The 17,269-nt window shown below is 50.1% G+C and overlaps 1 protein-coding gene across 2 annotated transcripts in view; it reads right to left on the minus strand.

Moving 5' to 3' along the window:
• The window catches only part of SLC4A3 (solute carrier family 4 member 3), a 34,996-nt gene that overhangs the window by 2,192 nt on the left and 15,535 nt on the right, over positions 1–17,269 (minus strand). For both annotated transcript variants that reach the window (XM_066190083.1, XM_066190082.1), the window contains 16 exons: positions 15,149–15,300; positions 14,339–14,519; positions 13,659–13,794; positions 13,382–13,556; positions 12,872–12,968; positions 9,705–9,889; positions 7,929–8,142; positions 7,398–7,619; positions 6,923–7,071; positions 5,361–5,555; positions 4,710–4,916; positions 4,020–4,109; positions 2,250–2,416; positions 1,615–1,868; positions 1,196–1,365; positions 559–732 (listed from right to left, as the gene is read on the minus strand). In XM_066190083.1, the coding sequence (XP_066046180.1) occupies positions 559–732; positions 1,196–1,365; positions 1,615–1,868; positions 2,250–2,416; positions 4,020–4,109; positions 4,710–4,916; positions 5,361–5,555; positions 6,923–7,071; positions 7,398–7,619; positions 7,929–8,142; positions 9,705–9,889; positions 12,872–12,968; positions 13,382–13,556; positions 13,659–13,794; positions 14,339–14,519; positions 15,149–15,300 (2,768 nt within the window). The remainder of the gene's footprint in view (positions 1–558; positions 733–1,195; positions 1,366–1,614; positions 1,869–2,249; positions 2,417–4,019; positions 4,110–4,709; positions 4,917–5,360; positions 5,556–6,922; positions 7,072–7,397; positions 7,620–7,928; positions 8,143–9,704; positions 9,890–12,871; positions 12,969–13,381; positions 13,557–13,658; positions 13,795–14,338; positions 14,520–15,148; positions 15,301–17,269) is intronic.

Below are 17,269 nucleotides of genomic sequence, written 5' to 3' on the forward strand. Positions count from 1 at the left end.
GCCCATCCATGTGTCCCCAGCCCGATGACCTTTCTATTCTAATGCCTGGGGCTTTGGTCAGCACTGCAGCATCTTCCTCTCCCCCTGCTGGCAGCACTCACTTCTGCGTGCTGCTCCAGGCTCTTCAACAAAAGTTCAGGATGTTGACAGCAGCAGAGGAGCTGCCAGCTCTTGAAGAGCTGCCAGCACCCTGGCACTGTGGTTACATGCTGAAGTGCCAACAGCCATAGGCTCTGATTTCCTGCTGGGCTGTTGTTGCTGCTGCTTCAGTGGGGAATTGGTGTGTTTCTTGATGAATGAGCCACAAGAAGGAAGCGAAAATCCTTATTACAGGCCTCTGCCTGATAGGAACCTGTTTCCTTGCCCCAGGCTGCCCATCCATCTCATACTGCGCTCCTAGGGTACAAGATTCAAGGAAGCCATCCACCCACTTACTGCTATTGAGCAAAGACCCTCAAGGCTTTGCTGGCCCATGATCTCTCAAGCCTTTCAGGCTGCCAAATCTCCTCAATCTCATTCCAGTGTTGCAAGCTAGACTGAGGACAGCTGTCTGCTCACCGCTTTGAGCTCCCTGTCGTGGAAGAAGCGGGGCAGCACGAAGCGTCGCAATGGCACTGTCATGATCAGGACAAAGGGGAAGGCCAGCGATGCCACTGTAGATTTCACCACCCAGAGCAGCACAATGCAGGCCAGCTGAATGCAGGTGAAGAGATTCATTCTCCAGGTCTTCACCTAGTAGGTAAATCCAGTCTAAGAACACATTATCTTTCCACACAGATTAACAAAGACCCAACTGGCAAAACCATACTCTTCTGCACAGCATAGTATAGCAGAGTGCCTGCTGCTGCAGAGTCTACCTGCCTTTCGTCTATAGCCAGGTGGAACTCCATAACACATCAGCCTCTGTGCTACCTGGAAGCATACCCACCTGACAGTGCAGTGTCCCTTTACCCCCTCAACCAGAGCATCACTCCTACAAATTGTCTGTCCATCCATACAATATCCTGGCAATACACTCCTGGGTGCAGCCTACCAGCATTTTACCACCTCTATGCATGCCTTACTCCTCAGCACAAACTTGCAGCCAAGCAGGGTCACCAAGTCAAGTATCACTCTAGCAAAATACCATCCTCCCCTCACCTGCTTCTTCCTCTTTTCCTCATTACCTGGTTCTGTGCAACCTGCCTTTGCTCACCTTGACAACGTAGATGTGGTCAGGGTGGTGCTTGGATGGCATGAAGATCAGGAGGAGGCGCTCATAGAGCTGGATGCCAGTGAGCGATGTAACCCCCATGTAGAGGAAGATGCCGAAGAGCACAGCCAGGGGGATCTGCCGCAGCATGTTCCCCATCACAATGGACAGACCTGCACAGAGAGAGCTCAGGGCGTGTGTCCCACACCAGCCCCTCTGCAAAGCACCTCAGCTTCTGTCCCTCTCCCACCTCCTCTGTGTCCTGGGGCACAAGGGAAAGGAAGCTCAAAATGGGTAGGTGTGAGCAGTCCTGCAATGAGCAGGCAGTGCACGGACAGGCCCATGGGGCAGGGACACTGCCAGGAGATTCAAGGGCTTGGTCCTGACCTCTCCCCTCCCATGTTCCCAAAGCAGAGGCTCACCGACAAGGGCAGCAATAAGCACTCCAGTCACACGCTGCTCCTTCACCTCCTCGATCCTGGGCTTCTCCCCAGGTGCAATGGCCTTGCTCATGACGGTCAGGGCATTGACATGGGTGACGGAGCGCACTGTCGCTGCCGTCAGCCAGGGCAGCCCAAAGAGAGCGCAAAGCCCCCCCATAGTGCCAATGAGCAGAAGGTCCAGGTGGAAGCCAGAGCCTTTCAGCAACTTCCTCTCCTTCTTGCTAACAATCAGCCTGAAAGAAAATAGAATCTGGATCAGTGCAAGGCCCAGGTCGGCGCCCAGGGACAGCACGGCAGCTGAGGACAACACTTGCTTTCTGGAGACAGCACACATGGGGGTAACTAGAAGATGGCTGAGGAGTGGGATGGTGGCAGTCAGCCTCAGGGTAGAAGTTTCCTCCTGTGCTTGACTGAGGCAGGTCTCCACCACACCATAGGCCAAGAGGGGAGACAAAAGATGATGGGAGAAGCCAAGCTACAGTCTGAAATGGCCAGGATCCTGCTCTTGTTGTTCCTTTGCGATGTCCATTGCATCTCCAAGTGAACTAGCACCCATCCTGCTCTTGCCTGTCTAGGGGTTAGCAGTGGTTGAGGTCAGAGGGGGAAGTACTCACGTAGTGATCTGTGTCTCCATGAAGATAAGAATGAAGACCAGGAGGGCAGGGATGGCAGAGGCAAACATCATCCACAGTGGAAAGGTCCCACTACTGCCCATGGGGTGGATGAACCAGCCACGCTTGTGAGGGGATGTGACCGACAGGCCGGAGGGAACATTCAGCTTCTGGTGATGGAGTTGCAAAACCCAGCAGTTACTCATTAATACAAACAAGCCCAGAGTGTCACATGGCTTTGATCCTCTGCTCTCCCTGGTCTGAATGCCTCAGACGATGGTATAAGCTACCCTAAACTGAGCAGGACTTTCTCATGGATGATCCCCTTCAATGCAAAAAAACCCATGTTCCCTAACATGGGCCTTTGTCTTTTCCTTTCAGCTACTTAAATACCCTTCATTTTTTCCAAGAGACAAAAGAAGTATCTTCTCTCAGGAACCTCGCCCCCATGTCACTAATTGCAGACCACAGTTAAAATGCTCCTTGGACAAATTAAGTGTTCTGAACTGCCGACTATTTTCTGAGGTGGCTTTCCAGACTTTCCAAGGCTTTTCTGAGATATTTCACAGCATTATTTTGCAGTGCAAACCCCAGAAGTGGCCACATTCTGTGGAAATGACCTCACCCTGACCATGTTCAGAGGGAATATCATGTTTGTGCTCCCATCAGACCACACAGACTCCTAGCTGTACATCATCCTGACCCAGCATTCATCAGCTTTTGAACCCTAGGCTCTGTGCTGCTCTACAGCAATTTCTGCTCTCTGCGCTGCAGGGAGAGTTTATGATTTGCATTTATGTTAATCAGCATAAGTATGAAGAATATTTTTGGAATGTTTGTCCTTGAGTTAAGCTGTGTAACTAAGTACCATTTTCTTGGAAAGCTTTGTACATATGCTGAGTTAATACTAAAATGATAATGCTTTTGATATTAACTGTAGAAATGTAGAAGGGTATGAAAAGAATGTAACAAAGTGCATGATTTTACTGATGTCTGATAGACCGAAATTTTTCATTGAAATTCAAATGAACAAAAATGCATTTGGATTCCACCAAGCCTTGAGCTGTTTTGATAAAGAACTTATATGATGAACAGGAAATACTTTTCACCCTCTTCCCAATCTTACAAAAAAAAAAAAAAACAAACAAAAAACCCCCCACAACAACAACAAAAAACCCCCCCCCACCACCTCCATATCTACTGAAAAAGGAGAAAAAATGAAACCTGTGAGATATGTTTGCTCAATAACATTAACTTAACAAACTTAAGTTTGTGCACAAACTGGGAAAAAAAACCTGTGTTTGAGATACAGTGATCAAAATATTAGTATCCTACAGTCAAGGAGAGAATAAGTATGTTGAGTACTAAACTCATGACAAATACCCCATTCAAACCATTCTACATGCCACCTTCTTCAGTGTGCATAAACAGTTTATGTCTTGTTGATTGACTGCAAGTGTTCAGAGTTACAAACAAGGAATGAACTGCACTGAATCTCCCTGAAGCCCCTGAACCCTCCCCTACTAACAGCTGGAAGACCAGAGGAATACCAGGGCACTCCAGCCCCTGTAGCTCTGGCCTCAGCCTCAGCAAGACCCTTGGAGCTTCCCTTCAGCGTGGGAGTGAGGATGAGGGGAATGTTTCTGTTTGCTTTCTGCTGTTATGACTAAAGAGGCAGGAAATACTAATTTCCCATTGCACAAGAGCAGGCCAGTGCCACAGGGATCACTGCTGGGCTGCAGGAGAGGCTCCAAGGGCAATGCTGGCACCTACCTGTGTGTATGTGTCAGTGATGGTGTAATCTACCAGCACCATGACCAGGATAGAGATGGGGATCCCAAAGTCTCCGATGATCCGCCGTGCCTGCAGAACACAGACCTGTCATTAGCAAAAGGAACAGGCCAGCTGCATGCCTGCATCCTGCTATTGGGAGCCTATGGCAAAGAGAAGCCCCAGATGGGGCCAAGCACCACTCCAAACCTGAGCGCTGCTGATGGACAGGGCGAGGAAACCCAGCCTTGACCTATGGGGCTGTGCATCCCACCGTCCACATAACATGCTTTTAAATGACTGGCTAATTGCTCCTGCTGGCCTATTCAGACAGTGTACCAGGTATTACACAGAGATCCTGCATGTAGAGAGATGCCCAAAGAGAAGAAGTTGTAAGCTCTTCTTCTTATATTCTAGTTTAACAGACAGGTATCCAGTCCAAGGAGTTTTCCCAAAGTCCAGAGGACTTTCCAGCAAGCCTCACTGGAGCAGGACAGTGCAGATACCATCATCAACAGTCTGCTCTTGTTGGCACCCAAGCGTGGGCTACCACCCCTACTGCAAGGTATTTAAAGGATTCCTGGTGTTTCTTTGGGGGCTGTCCAAGTGTTCTGGAGAATAAAGGTCTATAGCCAGAAGCATTTATTTGGCATGTCCCTTGTCCTTAACATGTGAATCCCACAAACTTCTCACCTTTCCTCCTAAGAAGCGGCTGTTCTTGAACTTGCGCATAAAGAAGGCAATGAAGAAAGTGCCCAGCATGAGGATGAGGGAGAGCAGAGCAGTGTTGGGCTGCATCCTGGTTCCCAGTGACATGGCATCTGTAGAGAGCACGCTGGCATTCAGGCTGCTCTGCACGTTTGGTGGGTAGAACTTCAGCAAAGGATGTTCTGCAAACACCTGAGCAGGTGAGAGAAGCAGCAGACAAGTTACTGCAGGGAGGGGCAGGGGGCACTGTCACTACTGGGGGCAGGGGGAAGCGGAGGTGTCCTGCTCTGTGGAGAGGTGAGGGCAGTAGATGGTGGGCACGGACAATCCCAGCATCCGTCACCTCGCCTCACAACCTACCCAGCTGGAGAGGGTTGGGGAGAGAAAAGTGGCCCCTCTTTAATGTCTCCTGCAGGAAGAGAAGGGGAGAGAGACATTAGGGCTCTTCCTGCCACCCTCTGTGGTGGCACAGGAGCCAGCTGGGCTGAGGCATGAGACCAGCAAAGAACTGGTCTACAGAACGTCTAGGAAAGTTGTTGCTGAGCTGGCCCTGTTCCCTCGCCTCCTGTGTGCTAAAGCAGCAGGTTCCTGAGGGATTAAGAGATGTAGCAGCCCATTTCCCCAGGGAAGGTTCACCTTGTACAGTTTGTAGAAGGTCTCATAGATAAAGATGAGGGAGATGAGGAAAGCAAAGATCTCCTGGGTGAAGGGCGAGATGTAGCGCACCAAGAAGCTTCCTTCTGCTGCCACGATAATGAAGATGAAGACGATGAGCCAGAAACCAATCCACACTCTGCCTGTCAGATACTCAATGCCTTGTGTTTGGCAGAACTGAAATGGAACGGGGAAGGAGTTACTCATGGCTCCTCAGGCTGCCTCCTCCATCCACTCCCCATTAAGATCAAAGACTGTCCTGAAAAAAAGCATCTACATCTGCTCAAGCACCCAGCACAGAATCAGTGAATTCATGGCTAGAATCACAGGTAAAATTGCAGACTTTGCATTAATACCTGACAGCTCACACCAAGCAGGTCTTTACTGCTTCAGTTTTTGTAACAGTACCTCCTTCATGCTCTGCTGAAGCCAGCCAATGCATAACATGTCCCATCCCACCCATATGGAGCTGCCATTGCTCAAACATAGCTCTCCATTGCTCCATGCACTCAACAGCACAAGCCTGCTCCCTACAAAGGAGAGCCTGAGCTACATCCCAGTGCATAAAGGCCATGATCTCAGACAGCACCCTGCATACAGACAGTTGTATGTGTGTGGAGAGAAGCCCCCAGGCTGTCACCACAGAGGAGACCATCTCTAATGCCTCTGCTCCACATACATCAACTATTTCCAGGACAAATCACACCCCTCCCTTTGCAGCCTTCCTCAGTACCACCACAGGCAGAGATACTCCTCTGTATACAGTGACTGGACAAAGCAAAAGCAGACAGTGAGAAGTGCAGTCATAGGAGAGCAGAGAAATTCCCACTCTGCCATAGCATCACCAGCTCCGAACTCTTGACAAGGTGAAAATCCAGCTGTAGAAAAAAACATGCTTTTTCAAAGACACAGACATGCTGGGAGTCAGACACAAGGAGAAGAACTAGATCCACTGCTTGAAGGTACAGTGATATAGGGAGGCTTTCAAGAGCAAAAAGGTCATGCTACTTGAGAAAGAAACATATCCATCCTGGCTGGCCAGGATACCTCTGCACACACCCTTGGGCTCATCCTTAGAGGCGGGAGTAATGTATATGGCATGTCCCAAATGGGTGGTATGTTATTGAGCTCCCATAAAAGGAAACCTGGACAGAGGTAAAAGTGGTGAAATGGTCTTCAAAGGAAGCTCCAAGAACAAGAAAGTTTTAGGATGCAACTACAAGTGCTCATTATGCCAATGAGCTGCAGCACAGGGCTGGGGGACAGTGCTCTCCTCACAGTCAAGCATATAGAGGAGTGCTGTTATCAGTGTCACACCTCAAGGGATAATGGATGCAGCAACAGGAGATAGAAGTTCCTGTAGTGGGACCCACAAAGGGTCAACAGAGCCAAGAGCAGCCCTGGCTGAGCTGAGAGCAGCCTGGAAGGACTCAAAGAGTTCACATTAATAAAGACTCTTTGTAGAGCTGAGAAATGCCAGCCGCCCTCTCCAGAGCAAGGACAGACTGAGCAGGTGCCAAGCACAGACACTGCCTCACAGGTACCTTGTAAAAAGCTTCTTCAAACACCAGCAGAGGCCCTGAGAAGCCAATGACCAGGAGTGGCTGGGCTCCAAGCAGGGAGAAGAGGATCCCTAAAACCGAGGTGGAGATTATCAGCTCGGAGACCCCCATGAGACCCTCAGTTTTCTCTCCTGGGAAAGACAACAATGTATGAGTGTTATAGTGTGGACATAGGCACCATCACCACAGACAGGCAGGCTGCACAGCTCCAGACAGAGGAGGCAGGTCCCCATCCCATCAGTCAGAGGTGCCCTGTGTTAGGCAGGGAGCACAAAGGGAGGCCAGGCAGCCGAGGCTGGAGAGGCCAAACGGCAGGGAGGGAATAAGGCAGCAGCCGAGGCACAGCACCACCACGCTCCCTGAGCAAACAGCACCAAAGCCCACCCCAGAACAGCATCACACAGACACAGCCAGTGTCCCAGAGTGCAAAGAGCAGACCAGAAAGCAGGCCCATTACCTAGGAGTCCCCCGAAGGTGATGGCAGGAGAGAGAGCAGCAAAGTAGATGAAGAGAACGGCTGCGAGACACTGGCTGTGCAAGGCGTCTCTGATGTCACTGAGGTATTTGGGGTACCTGCGCTTTATGTCCCGAACCAGACCTCCAAAAAATATCCCGGTTCGCTTCAAAGGGTCATCCTCAGCTTCCTCCTCTTCTTCCTCAGCTTTCACTTCACACAGCTCTGGAGGTGCATGGAGGGCAGGGCTTCAGCAAGGAACACAGCTGGGCCCTTGGGCTGTCCCTCTCCCCAATACCTCATAGAGCAGTATTAGCCTGGTGGGCCCCCTGCGACAGCACATCCCACTGCCTCCAGTTGTCCCCAGACACCAGAGCTGCCCACAGCCACTGTCCTGCTCCCCTTGCCCCGCTCCCCACTCCCCACTGCAGGATCCAGGCCCTGCTCACCCCTCTGCTGAGCTCTGGGAGGGGAGGGCCCACTGGGGCACACAGGGCACTAGGCACAAACTTGCCCAAATGTGAATGGAGAGACCTTTGGCTTCCTGAGCAGTGCCCTCCTTCATGGACTTCTGCTCCCTCTCCTTCCTCTTCTTCAGCAGCAACTTCTGGAAGGTGGCAATGGATTTGAGCAAGTCTTTCCCCTCCACCTCTGATGGGGGGATGACAATGCTGCAGTCCAAGAACTCGTTGATTGCATTGAGGAGATCTTGACGATCATCAGCCATGTATGCAGCCTCATGGAAGTGCTGGAAGGGGCAGGGAAAAAGAGAAAGGGTGAAGGCTCAGACCAAGGCTAGACCCAGCTACCTACAGCCTGGGAAAACAACACGTGCTGTGACCTTTAGAGTAACATTCTGCTCCTCCATCCACTACTCATCTCACTACTCTGTGACCCACACTCCTGAATCCTGCCACCTGTTTTGAGGGAGAAGACGGTAGAGGTCTAAAGCACCAGTTACAAAGCACAAAAACCTTGACCTCAGCAGGGAGCTTAAGAGACTCTTGGGAGTGTCCACATGGGAGACAGAAAGAAAGTGAGAAAATAGGCATTTACAGCATGAGGGAAGCCATGCAAAGGAAACTAGGCAGAAAAGGCGAGATATTTCTGACAGTGAGAGCAGGTTAGCAAGGAAGGACTAAGGAGACCAGGCAGGGAGGTGTTGGCAAACAGGTGGAAGTAAGTGCTGCACTGCCTCTGGAACATGCCTCCAGAGAAAAGGCTGGAGGATGATGAATGAGTGAACAGCCTGTAAAGGAGGTAGGGGACAGCTAAGGTCCCTGCAGCACACAGACTCCCTGGAGCCACAGCCTCAATGTAAATGATACTGTACTCTCTCTCCATGGCGCCAGGACTGTGTAACCTTGCTGCGGCCGGCCCCGGCTGCAGCAGCTGGCTCTGCTCTTCCAACAAGAGGAGCAGAGGCTCAAATAAACGAGGTCTGCCCACAAACACAGCACTGAAGCCGGAATGGCACCTCACCTCTTCTGGCTAAAAATACATTCTCAGCTGAGTCCCTTCCCGATTCAGGGAAGGAATCTTTCAATCTTGCTGCCTCTAACGCACTTTTTCTGATTGAGCCTTTTAGTCTCCAGTCCAGTGAAAGTTGTGCAGTAGTGGCAGTACAGAAAGGTTTGTTACTTGCTTATAATTACACGACATCAGCAGGAAGGACCTGTGAACCTCTGATCCTCTTGCGCTGGATGTATGCAGCAGATGCTCAGATTGTCTTTCCTTTGCATTTAGTTCCTTACCAAGACAATCAATTTCACTACCATCTAGACACATGGGGGACTTCTAGCAGTACACTTGCTTGGCAGAAAAACCTTCCTGCCTCCTCATCTCTCCTATATGGATGTGCTCCTCTGCATGGAGCCCCAGCCATGGGACTCAGCTAGAAAGCTTCATTCAAACACCTAAAAATAGTCCCCAGGAACTGCTCAGATTTTTTGTCAGTGTGGTCTGGGCCAGGTGCCACGGTCACAGGCATCACTCAGCCTCCCCACCTCTCTGTGAAATGTCAACTGAACATCACTCCTCTAACCCTGGGTCGCCCTTTTCTCCTGCTATTACACATGGTCCCTTTCTTCACCCAGCCTAGCACACTCAGTCCCAGCCAAGTAAGTGTCTGTCCTACTCTTTCCTCTGCTCTGGAGGATTCTTCCTTGGCCAAGCCAGGCTGATCTTAAAAATCCCAGATGCTCACACCTGCCTACCCCACCTGAGCCTTTGCACAGCTCTCATCTCAGGACTGTCTTCTAAGGAGCCAGCAAAGCTCCCTTACAGCATCACTGCCCATCAGCTCCTCACCTTGTCAGACATGAGGGTAGAGATTGAGCGGCCAATTTCGTGGTAGTCCATGTTGGCCTGGCTAGGTCCCAGCAGCACAAAGATGAATCTGACAGGAATTGGGACCTCCAAGACAGATTCCAGGAAGACGGCCTCATTTAGTCGGACAAAGGCCATGGTTGGCTGCTCCAGAAACTGCACACAACCTACCAGGGGGCAATGTTTGGAGCAGAGTTAATCACTGGACTGAGCTGTACTGGGCTGCCTGTAACAGCAGAGACAGGGGTTTTGGAGGTTCCTGTAAGCCCTGCAGTCATGTACTTTCTCCAGACCACGGACGCAGCACTGAACTTTATGTTGAGGACTGCTCCATGCTTCACTGATCATTCACATGCAGTGGTACTTTCTTTAGCCTCCCAGTTAGCCCATTCTCAATCCCTTACAGATGGGCTCTACTTACAGTATAAGGGGCTAAGGTTAAATCAGAAGGTTGCTTCCCACTTACAGAACGGAACCTCTTACATGTTACTTTTATCAAACAAACTTCTAATCTCATCAAATAATTAAATCAGGTTTGCTTGACATGACCTATTTCCCATAAACCTTACTGCTTGGCAATAATTACATTCATATTCTTTAGCTCTTTATTAATTGAATCCCATATTAGCTCTACCACTGTGTTGGCCGAGAAGGATGTCAGGTTAAACAGCCTATAGGTACTGGCTCACTGTTCTTCCCTCCTTGAGCATTGATGCTATGAGCTTTTTCTGTTACCTTTTATGTTCCTGTATTCCTAAACATTTTTCTTTCAGAGAAAAGTAAGTCAGTGTTCTAAAGACTCATAGGTGCAAACTGCACATTTTGTTTCACAATGTCTGCATCTCATCAGTGCTTGGCAGTCTCCTCAGTTCCTAGCAGACTGGGAAGTACTCCCGCATCCTTCAGCACACCAGCCACTTCCTCCACATATCGAACACAAATGTTTATTGAATACTGGTATTTCTCTGGCATTATTACTGATCTTGCTGCCATCTGTGTCCAGCAAAGAGCTGTGTTCTGTGTCAGGCTGGCAAATCTGGGCCTTCTGCGAGTCAAAGCAAACCCCAAGACACAGCCTTAGCTCAGAAACAAGCCAATGTTTAGTTATTTCAGTACTCAAAAGTGCATTTATGAATCTGATTTGGCCTTGTCATGATTAAGCATCAGTTTGGTTGAACTGCCAAGCCTCTTTGCCTGAGCTTTTAATCTACTGGGTAGACAATGGCATTTACTTTGCTTATAGCATAGCAGGGTTTACTGAGAAGTTAATGCCAGCAAAGTGCCAAAAAGGAATACTCTTGCAATCAGAAGGCACCAAGCCCACTGATGCTCAAGCCTGCCTGCTTACAGCCCATCTGTACAGAGAAATATGTCCTGGTAGTGCTACAGTCAATACCTGAGACCTTGCCACAAGCCAGGCCCTGTTTGTATCAACTCAAAGCTTGCTGGCACACACAGCCAGCAGCTAACAGTGGTCAGGGACAAGGCCCAGCTGCTAGCAAGGTGTTAAGTGGCCAAAAAAGAGAGCAGCAATGATCAAAGCGCAGGGTGATGGCCTGGCCATCAGTCCAGCAGGCATCACTCACCTACTTCTGAGTTGCAAAACCAGACATTCTGTGAGTCTTTTCAGGACTCCCAGAGGCGAGGGGGTTGGGGTTAGGGTTAGGGGGTTAGGGTTAGGGTTTAGGGTTAGGGTTCGGGGTTAGAGTAAGGGGGTTAGGGTTAGGGGGTGAGGGTTAGGGGGTTAGTTTTAGGGTTAGGGTTTAGGGTTAGGGGGTTAGGCTTAGGGGTTAGGGTTGGGTTTGGGCTTGGGGTTAGGTTCGGGTTAAGGTTTAGGGTTAAGGGTTAGTGTTACGGTTAGGGGTTAGGGTTAGTGTTAGGGTTAAGGTTAGGGTTAGCAGTTGGGGTTAGGGTTAGGGTTAGTGTTAAGGGTTAGGGTTACAATGTAGGGTTAGGGGTTAGGGTTACGGTTGGGGTTAGGGGTTGGGGTTAGGATTAGGAGTAGGGGTTTAGTGTTAGGGTTATGGGGTTTGGGTTAGCGCGTAGGGTTAGGGGTTATGGTTAGGGTTTGGAGTTAGGGTTTGGAGTTAGGGATTAGGGTTGGGGTTGGGTTGGGTTTGGGGGTTAGGTAAGGGTTAAGGTTTAGGGTTTAGGGTTAGGGGGTTAGGGTTAGAGGGTTAGGGTTAGCGGTTTAGGGGTTATGGTTATGGGGTTAGGGTTAGGTTGTAGGGTTAGGGGCTTAGGGTTAGGGGGTGAGGTTAAGGGGGGAGGGTTAGGCTTAGGGGTTAGGGTTAGGGGCTAGGGGTTAGGGTTGGGGTTGCCGTTGGGGTTGGATGTTTGGTTAGGATTAGGGTTAGGCGTGAGGGGGTTAGTGAGTAGGGTTAGTGTTCAGGGTTAGGGGTTAGGGTTACGGTTAGTGCTTAGGGTTAGGGTTTAGGGTTAGGGTTAGGTTCAGGGTTACGGTTAGGATGGGGTTAGGGGATAGGGTTGGGGTTAGGGTTAGGGTCAGGGTCATGGTCAGGGTCATGGTCAGGGTCAGGGTCAGGGTCAGGTTTACGGTTAGGGTTGGGGTTATGGTTAGGTTTATCATTAGGGGTTAGTGTTAGGGTTGGGCTTGGGCTTGAGGTTGGTCTTGGGGTTAGGGGTTAGGGTTTAGTTGTAAGGTTAGGGTTAAGGTTTATGGTTAGGGTTGGGGGTTGGGGTTAGGGTTAGCGTTAGGGATTAGGGTTCCGGGGTTAGGGTTAGGTTTGGGGTTGGGTGTGGTGTTAGGTTTAGGTGTTAGTGTTCAGGATATTTTTAGGGTTAGGGTTAAGATTTATGGTTTATGGTTAGGGTTAGGGTTCTGAGTTGCAAAACCTGACATCCTGTGAGCCTGTCAGAAGTCCCACCCCTAGGTTGGGCCCCAGCCCCCAGCAGCAGCGTCTATCAACCTCTTCTTTAATTTAGGAAAAGAACTACCCTGGCAGGCCACATATTTGCTGTACACAAACAGAATGTGAACCCTCACCAAAGAGGGAGTGTACCAGGCTCACTTCGCAGTTTAAGATGTATGAGACGACCAAATATCCCTCGCGAGTGAGGGCACAGACAGCTGGGGCCACACCAGGATCTGCACTAGTCACTGGGGGACTCTACATGTCATCTCTTACCCACAAGGACCACTGTGGCCTCTGCATCTTCAGGGATTTTCTCCATCAGCTTCAAGTATTTACGATGACCCTCAGAATTATGAAGGTGAGGGTTTTTCTGCCAGGAAAGAATACAAACAATTAAGCATGAAGTCCCCATGCTTAGTCTCCCTACACTGCCTTGCACCCCACTGGCATAAATGCAGCTGGGCTTCCCTTGGCTGCACACCCAATGCCTGCTTCACAGCACGGCACCCTCACGGCAAAGGCCACCCTGCAAGTGCCAGGGCTGCTGCTGCCATTACATGCTCAAGCAGACATCTGCACACAGTGCAAACCCAAAATTAGGTACCAAAATCATAATGCAGCGACCTGACTTCCAGAGCTCCAGGTGATCCAGGGAGCTCAGTCCTCACATTACAAGGTTTCCCCATGAAGGGGCTCAGAGGTGGGCACCATGGCCTGCTGTCAGCCAACTGCTGTCCCCAGAATGTGGAAAAAGACACAGCAATGCCCCCAGGTTACCCTCACCTCCTTGCACTCAGTCTCGTTTGCCTTGGGGTCAGCCATCTCAATGCGTTCTTCCCCCATGAGGGGCACGCACGTGTCTGTGGTGTGGTTGTGATGGTGGTTTCCCACGATGGAGTTCATGCTGGAGCTGGAGTGGTTCCTCGGGAAGAAGCCCTCTTTCTCATCATTGGGATGGCTGAGAGGGAGAGTGGTGGCCATGAGGGGACCTGCCTCCCTTGCCACCTGGGGCTCACAGATAACCCCTGAGCCCTGGGAGCCCGCATCCATGTCCACCCACCTGTGCTTCAGCAGCAGGGCACGCAGCACGTTGGCTCGATCTTCTGCCCTGATCTGGTCAGAGATGATCATGGTCTCCACCATGAGGTGAGCAATGCCAGGCAGAGTGGTCTGCTCCAAGTCAAGGAGGACGGCACCTGCCAGCAATGAGGGGAAGAGCCCTGCTCCTACAGTGCAACACTCCTCATTGCATACACACTCTGGGGACACAGCTGTTCCATCAGGAGCCAGGCTTTGGTTGGGGTAGATTCAGCTGAGAAATGCCCATGTCCAAGTGCCCCATGTCCTTTCTGTAAACCCTTGCCCCAAGAGAACCTGAAAGCTCCAAGATGCAGTGGTATTTCTGGCATCTGCTTTCATTTCAGTCTCCCACTCTGACCAAACTTGCCTTTCCACACCAAAGATTGGTCCATGATCTGCTGGCCAAGGCACAGCTGGGAGTTGCAGCTTCCATGTGCCTGAGACCAGTGAAGCAGAGCGTGGAACCAACACAGGCACCCTTGGGCTAATATAAACCCTGCTGAACAGGCTGCAGGATGTCTGTCTCCACAGACCCTACAGGAAGCCTGGACACAGACACTGTTTTGTGCCTCCAGTGAGGGACCTAAGAGCAACAGAAGCTATCCAGCAAAACTTGTCCTAGAGCAAGAGACAAACCCTGGTCTGCTCCTCCACACTCACCATGGGCAATAGTCTTCCTGAGCTCCAACAGACTGCGGAAGGACAGTGAAGCCACATGGGGTTTCCCCCATCTTGCTGTATCCTCCTCCACATCCTCCTCAAACTTGATCCAGCGGGCTGTCTCCCTCCAGTGCATCTCCTGGTTCTTATCCACCACCAGCTCATTCAGCTCCACAAACACCTAGTGTGGATTACAGTGAGGACACGAGATGCACACAGCTCTACCAGCAGCACACAGAAAATCTCAGCTCTCTTCTCGAGGTACTGCCTGGTCTGACACGCTACTGGAACAAACCTGCCATAGTTTAACCAGAGGTTTACTGCACAGAAGCAGCCAGGATAACTATCACTGACAGCATGGCAGGAGCTTCCATCAGCACATGGAGCACCAGAAAGCTCCAAGTCACATGGTGCGGGCAGAAAGGAAAGAATGATGCAATGCTGCATCCCTCTCTACTAAACTACAGCAATTTTGTCCTCTGCCTTCTTCTTGGTTTCCCCCTAAATTTCCCACACTTATCAGAGATAGTGATGTTATTGTGCTGCCAACTTCCACAACAATATCACCATTTCTGTGACTATTAATGTGTCTCCAAAGGTCAAAGCTTTGTGGTTTCAGGGAAATCTCCACTTATATTGAAAAAAGCATATTTTTACCTCTCATGATAACGGATAATAGCTTAAAATGTCATCCTCAAGGTCATGTAAAGAATTAATTATACTGAAACACATTTATCATTTTATAAATTGCATGTTTCCAGTCCTGATTTATGGTTTCTGAACAAGTGTGGGAGGACAGCACATGGATACCTCGTGGGGCTTTCTATCCAACTTCTTCTTCTTCTTCTTTTTCTTGACAGATGGAGTTGATGCTAATTTTTTGCTTGTCCTGGTGATCTGACTCCGAGATGGTTTTTTCATCAGATGCCTCCTCACACCTGGGTTATCTTCAAAGCGGTGGCCTGAAGACATAGGAAAGGAAAAAAGGCCACCAATTTGTCTAGTGGATATACACTGTCTGGCAGGAAAACACATCCAAGCACATCCTTCTCTCATTAACTTAGGCTATCAAAGCCCTGGCAGCTGGAGAACTCACCACTGTCCTCCAGAACTCTGAAGATCCTTCCTGCCTCATCTGCCTACTTTCAACTCTTCCAGATGTCTGTGAGCTAACCTCTTCACAAAGGCAGCTTCCTCCTAGGCTGTGCATACACTTGGGGCTTCATCACAAAAGCTTTTACTCATTGTACCCGAACAAGTGGCATGGGAATCCTCCCCATATTCCCCCAACAAAAAGCAACCTGCAGCCTTGCCTGCACAGTTCTGCAACCACACATCAAAGGCAGGCACCTGGCTGGGTGCTCAGCAAGCATGAAGGGCAGTGAAAGGGAAGGATATTTAGCTGCTGGTCTGGGAGACATAAGGAAATATCAATGTCTGTTTTATTTAATTGTGTGATGAGACTGTAGGATAACACTGCAGCCTGGGGCTGGCTCAGAGGCTGGCAGTGAAGTTGAGCTATCGCTGCTTCTAGATGATCCGCAGTGCCGCCGTAATGCCCTCGGAACGGTCTGTGTTAAAGACTGCCTGGCTGAGGCAAAGCCTCACAAAGCCTCCAGACAGGCTGGTGATGCTCCTCTACAGACCCATCAATGTGCTGTTGGCTAGCCAGTGCCCACCAAAATGCAGCCACAACCATGCCAGCCCTTTTGCAATGCCAGAGAAACAGCACCTGGGCAACAGCCTGATAGGGAGAATTTCCCCGGACACTACCCAGAGACATCAAGTGTATCTTTCTCAGCATGGACAACCCATCGGAATGTGGAAAGCCTCTGAGCCTCATTACAGGATAGGCAGGCTTGCCCAACTAGATTGTGGAGTCAGGGCTTTTGCTCAGTTTCGGTCCATCGAGGTTTGCTGGCCATGCTTGTAAAACAATGCCAAGGTCTTCTCCCTGGCAGAGCAAGGGCAGCTCTCCATTAGCTGGGGTGAATATTCCATCTGCACATATCTTTCTGCACTTAGCTTCAAGACCTGCAGCTTTCAGGGCATGAGAGACTGTAAAAATCACAGGGTTTTAAGTCTGAGTGGTCTCTTTGATATTGCAGAAAAATATCTGTACATCTCTGCCATGGAAAGACACACCCAGCATCAGGCCAGGCACACCATGGCCTTGCACCTTGGAAATCTGGGTCGCTAAATTAAATATAAAATGAATCAATAGTGAACCTCAGGGCATTTTCCCCCATTGGCTGCCCTGCTGATGCACATCCTGCTGATGGCAGGACTCCTCCCTGCTCCACTTACTGCACCACAATGTCGATAGGAGCCAATAACTGCCCAATAACCACCACGAACGTTTTGGGAGCCGGGCACGTGTGGGGCTTCCATGGAGTTTCACATGGATTTCTCAGTTCCTGCACGCACAGTAGCCACTTCAGCACACTCAGTATGAGCTCATGCATAAAACAAGCAGTCCACCAGGCAGATGATCTTGGTATCTGGCACTTTTGCTCCAATCCCTGCAGTTTCTCATTCTCATATGCACCCTGGGACTCCTTCTCACTCTGTGTCCCTGGAAAACTGGGGCCAGAGTACACTCTGCCCAGCAAGACAGAGCACAGCAAGCTTTCCTCACAGTGATGACAACTTATTACACAGTGCTCTTCAACAAAAGCCCTGGAAAGCATCCACGGGCATCTAGTCTTAGCCAGAAAACAGCTGGAGGACAGATAAAAAGCAAGGAGACACGTTTCCTGATAGTACCTCTAGTGACTCCCACACTCATTGACAGGGACAGGAATCAGAGTGCTGCAGGGTCAGAGAGCATCAGGGAAGGCACATCTCCAGAGCCCTACATACAGCAGTCTAAGAAGAGATCTTTGCTGCTCTCCCTTGGCAGTGTTTGTGGCTATTGAGATGCCAGCTGGG

The sequence above is a fragment of the Chamaea fasciata genome, unplaced genomic scaffold, assembly GCF_029207755.1.
Source record: "Chamaea fasciata isolate MVZ Bird 193981 ecotype frontalis unplaced genomic scaffold, bChaFas1.0.hap1 SCAF_8, whole genome shotgun sequence".
Taxonomy (NCBI): domain Eukaryota; kingdom Metazoa; phylum Chordata; class Aves; order Passeriformes; family Sylviidae; genus Chamaea; species Chamaea fasciata.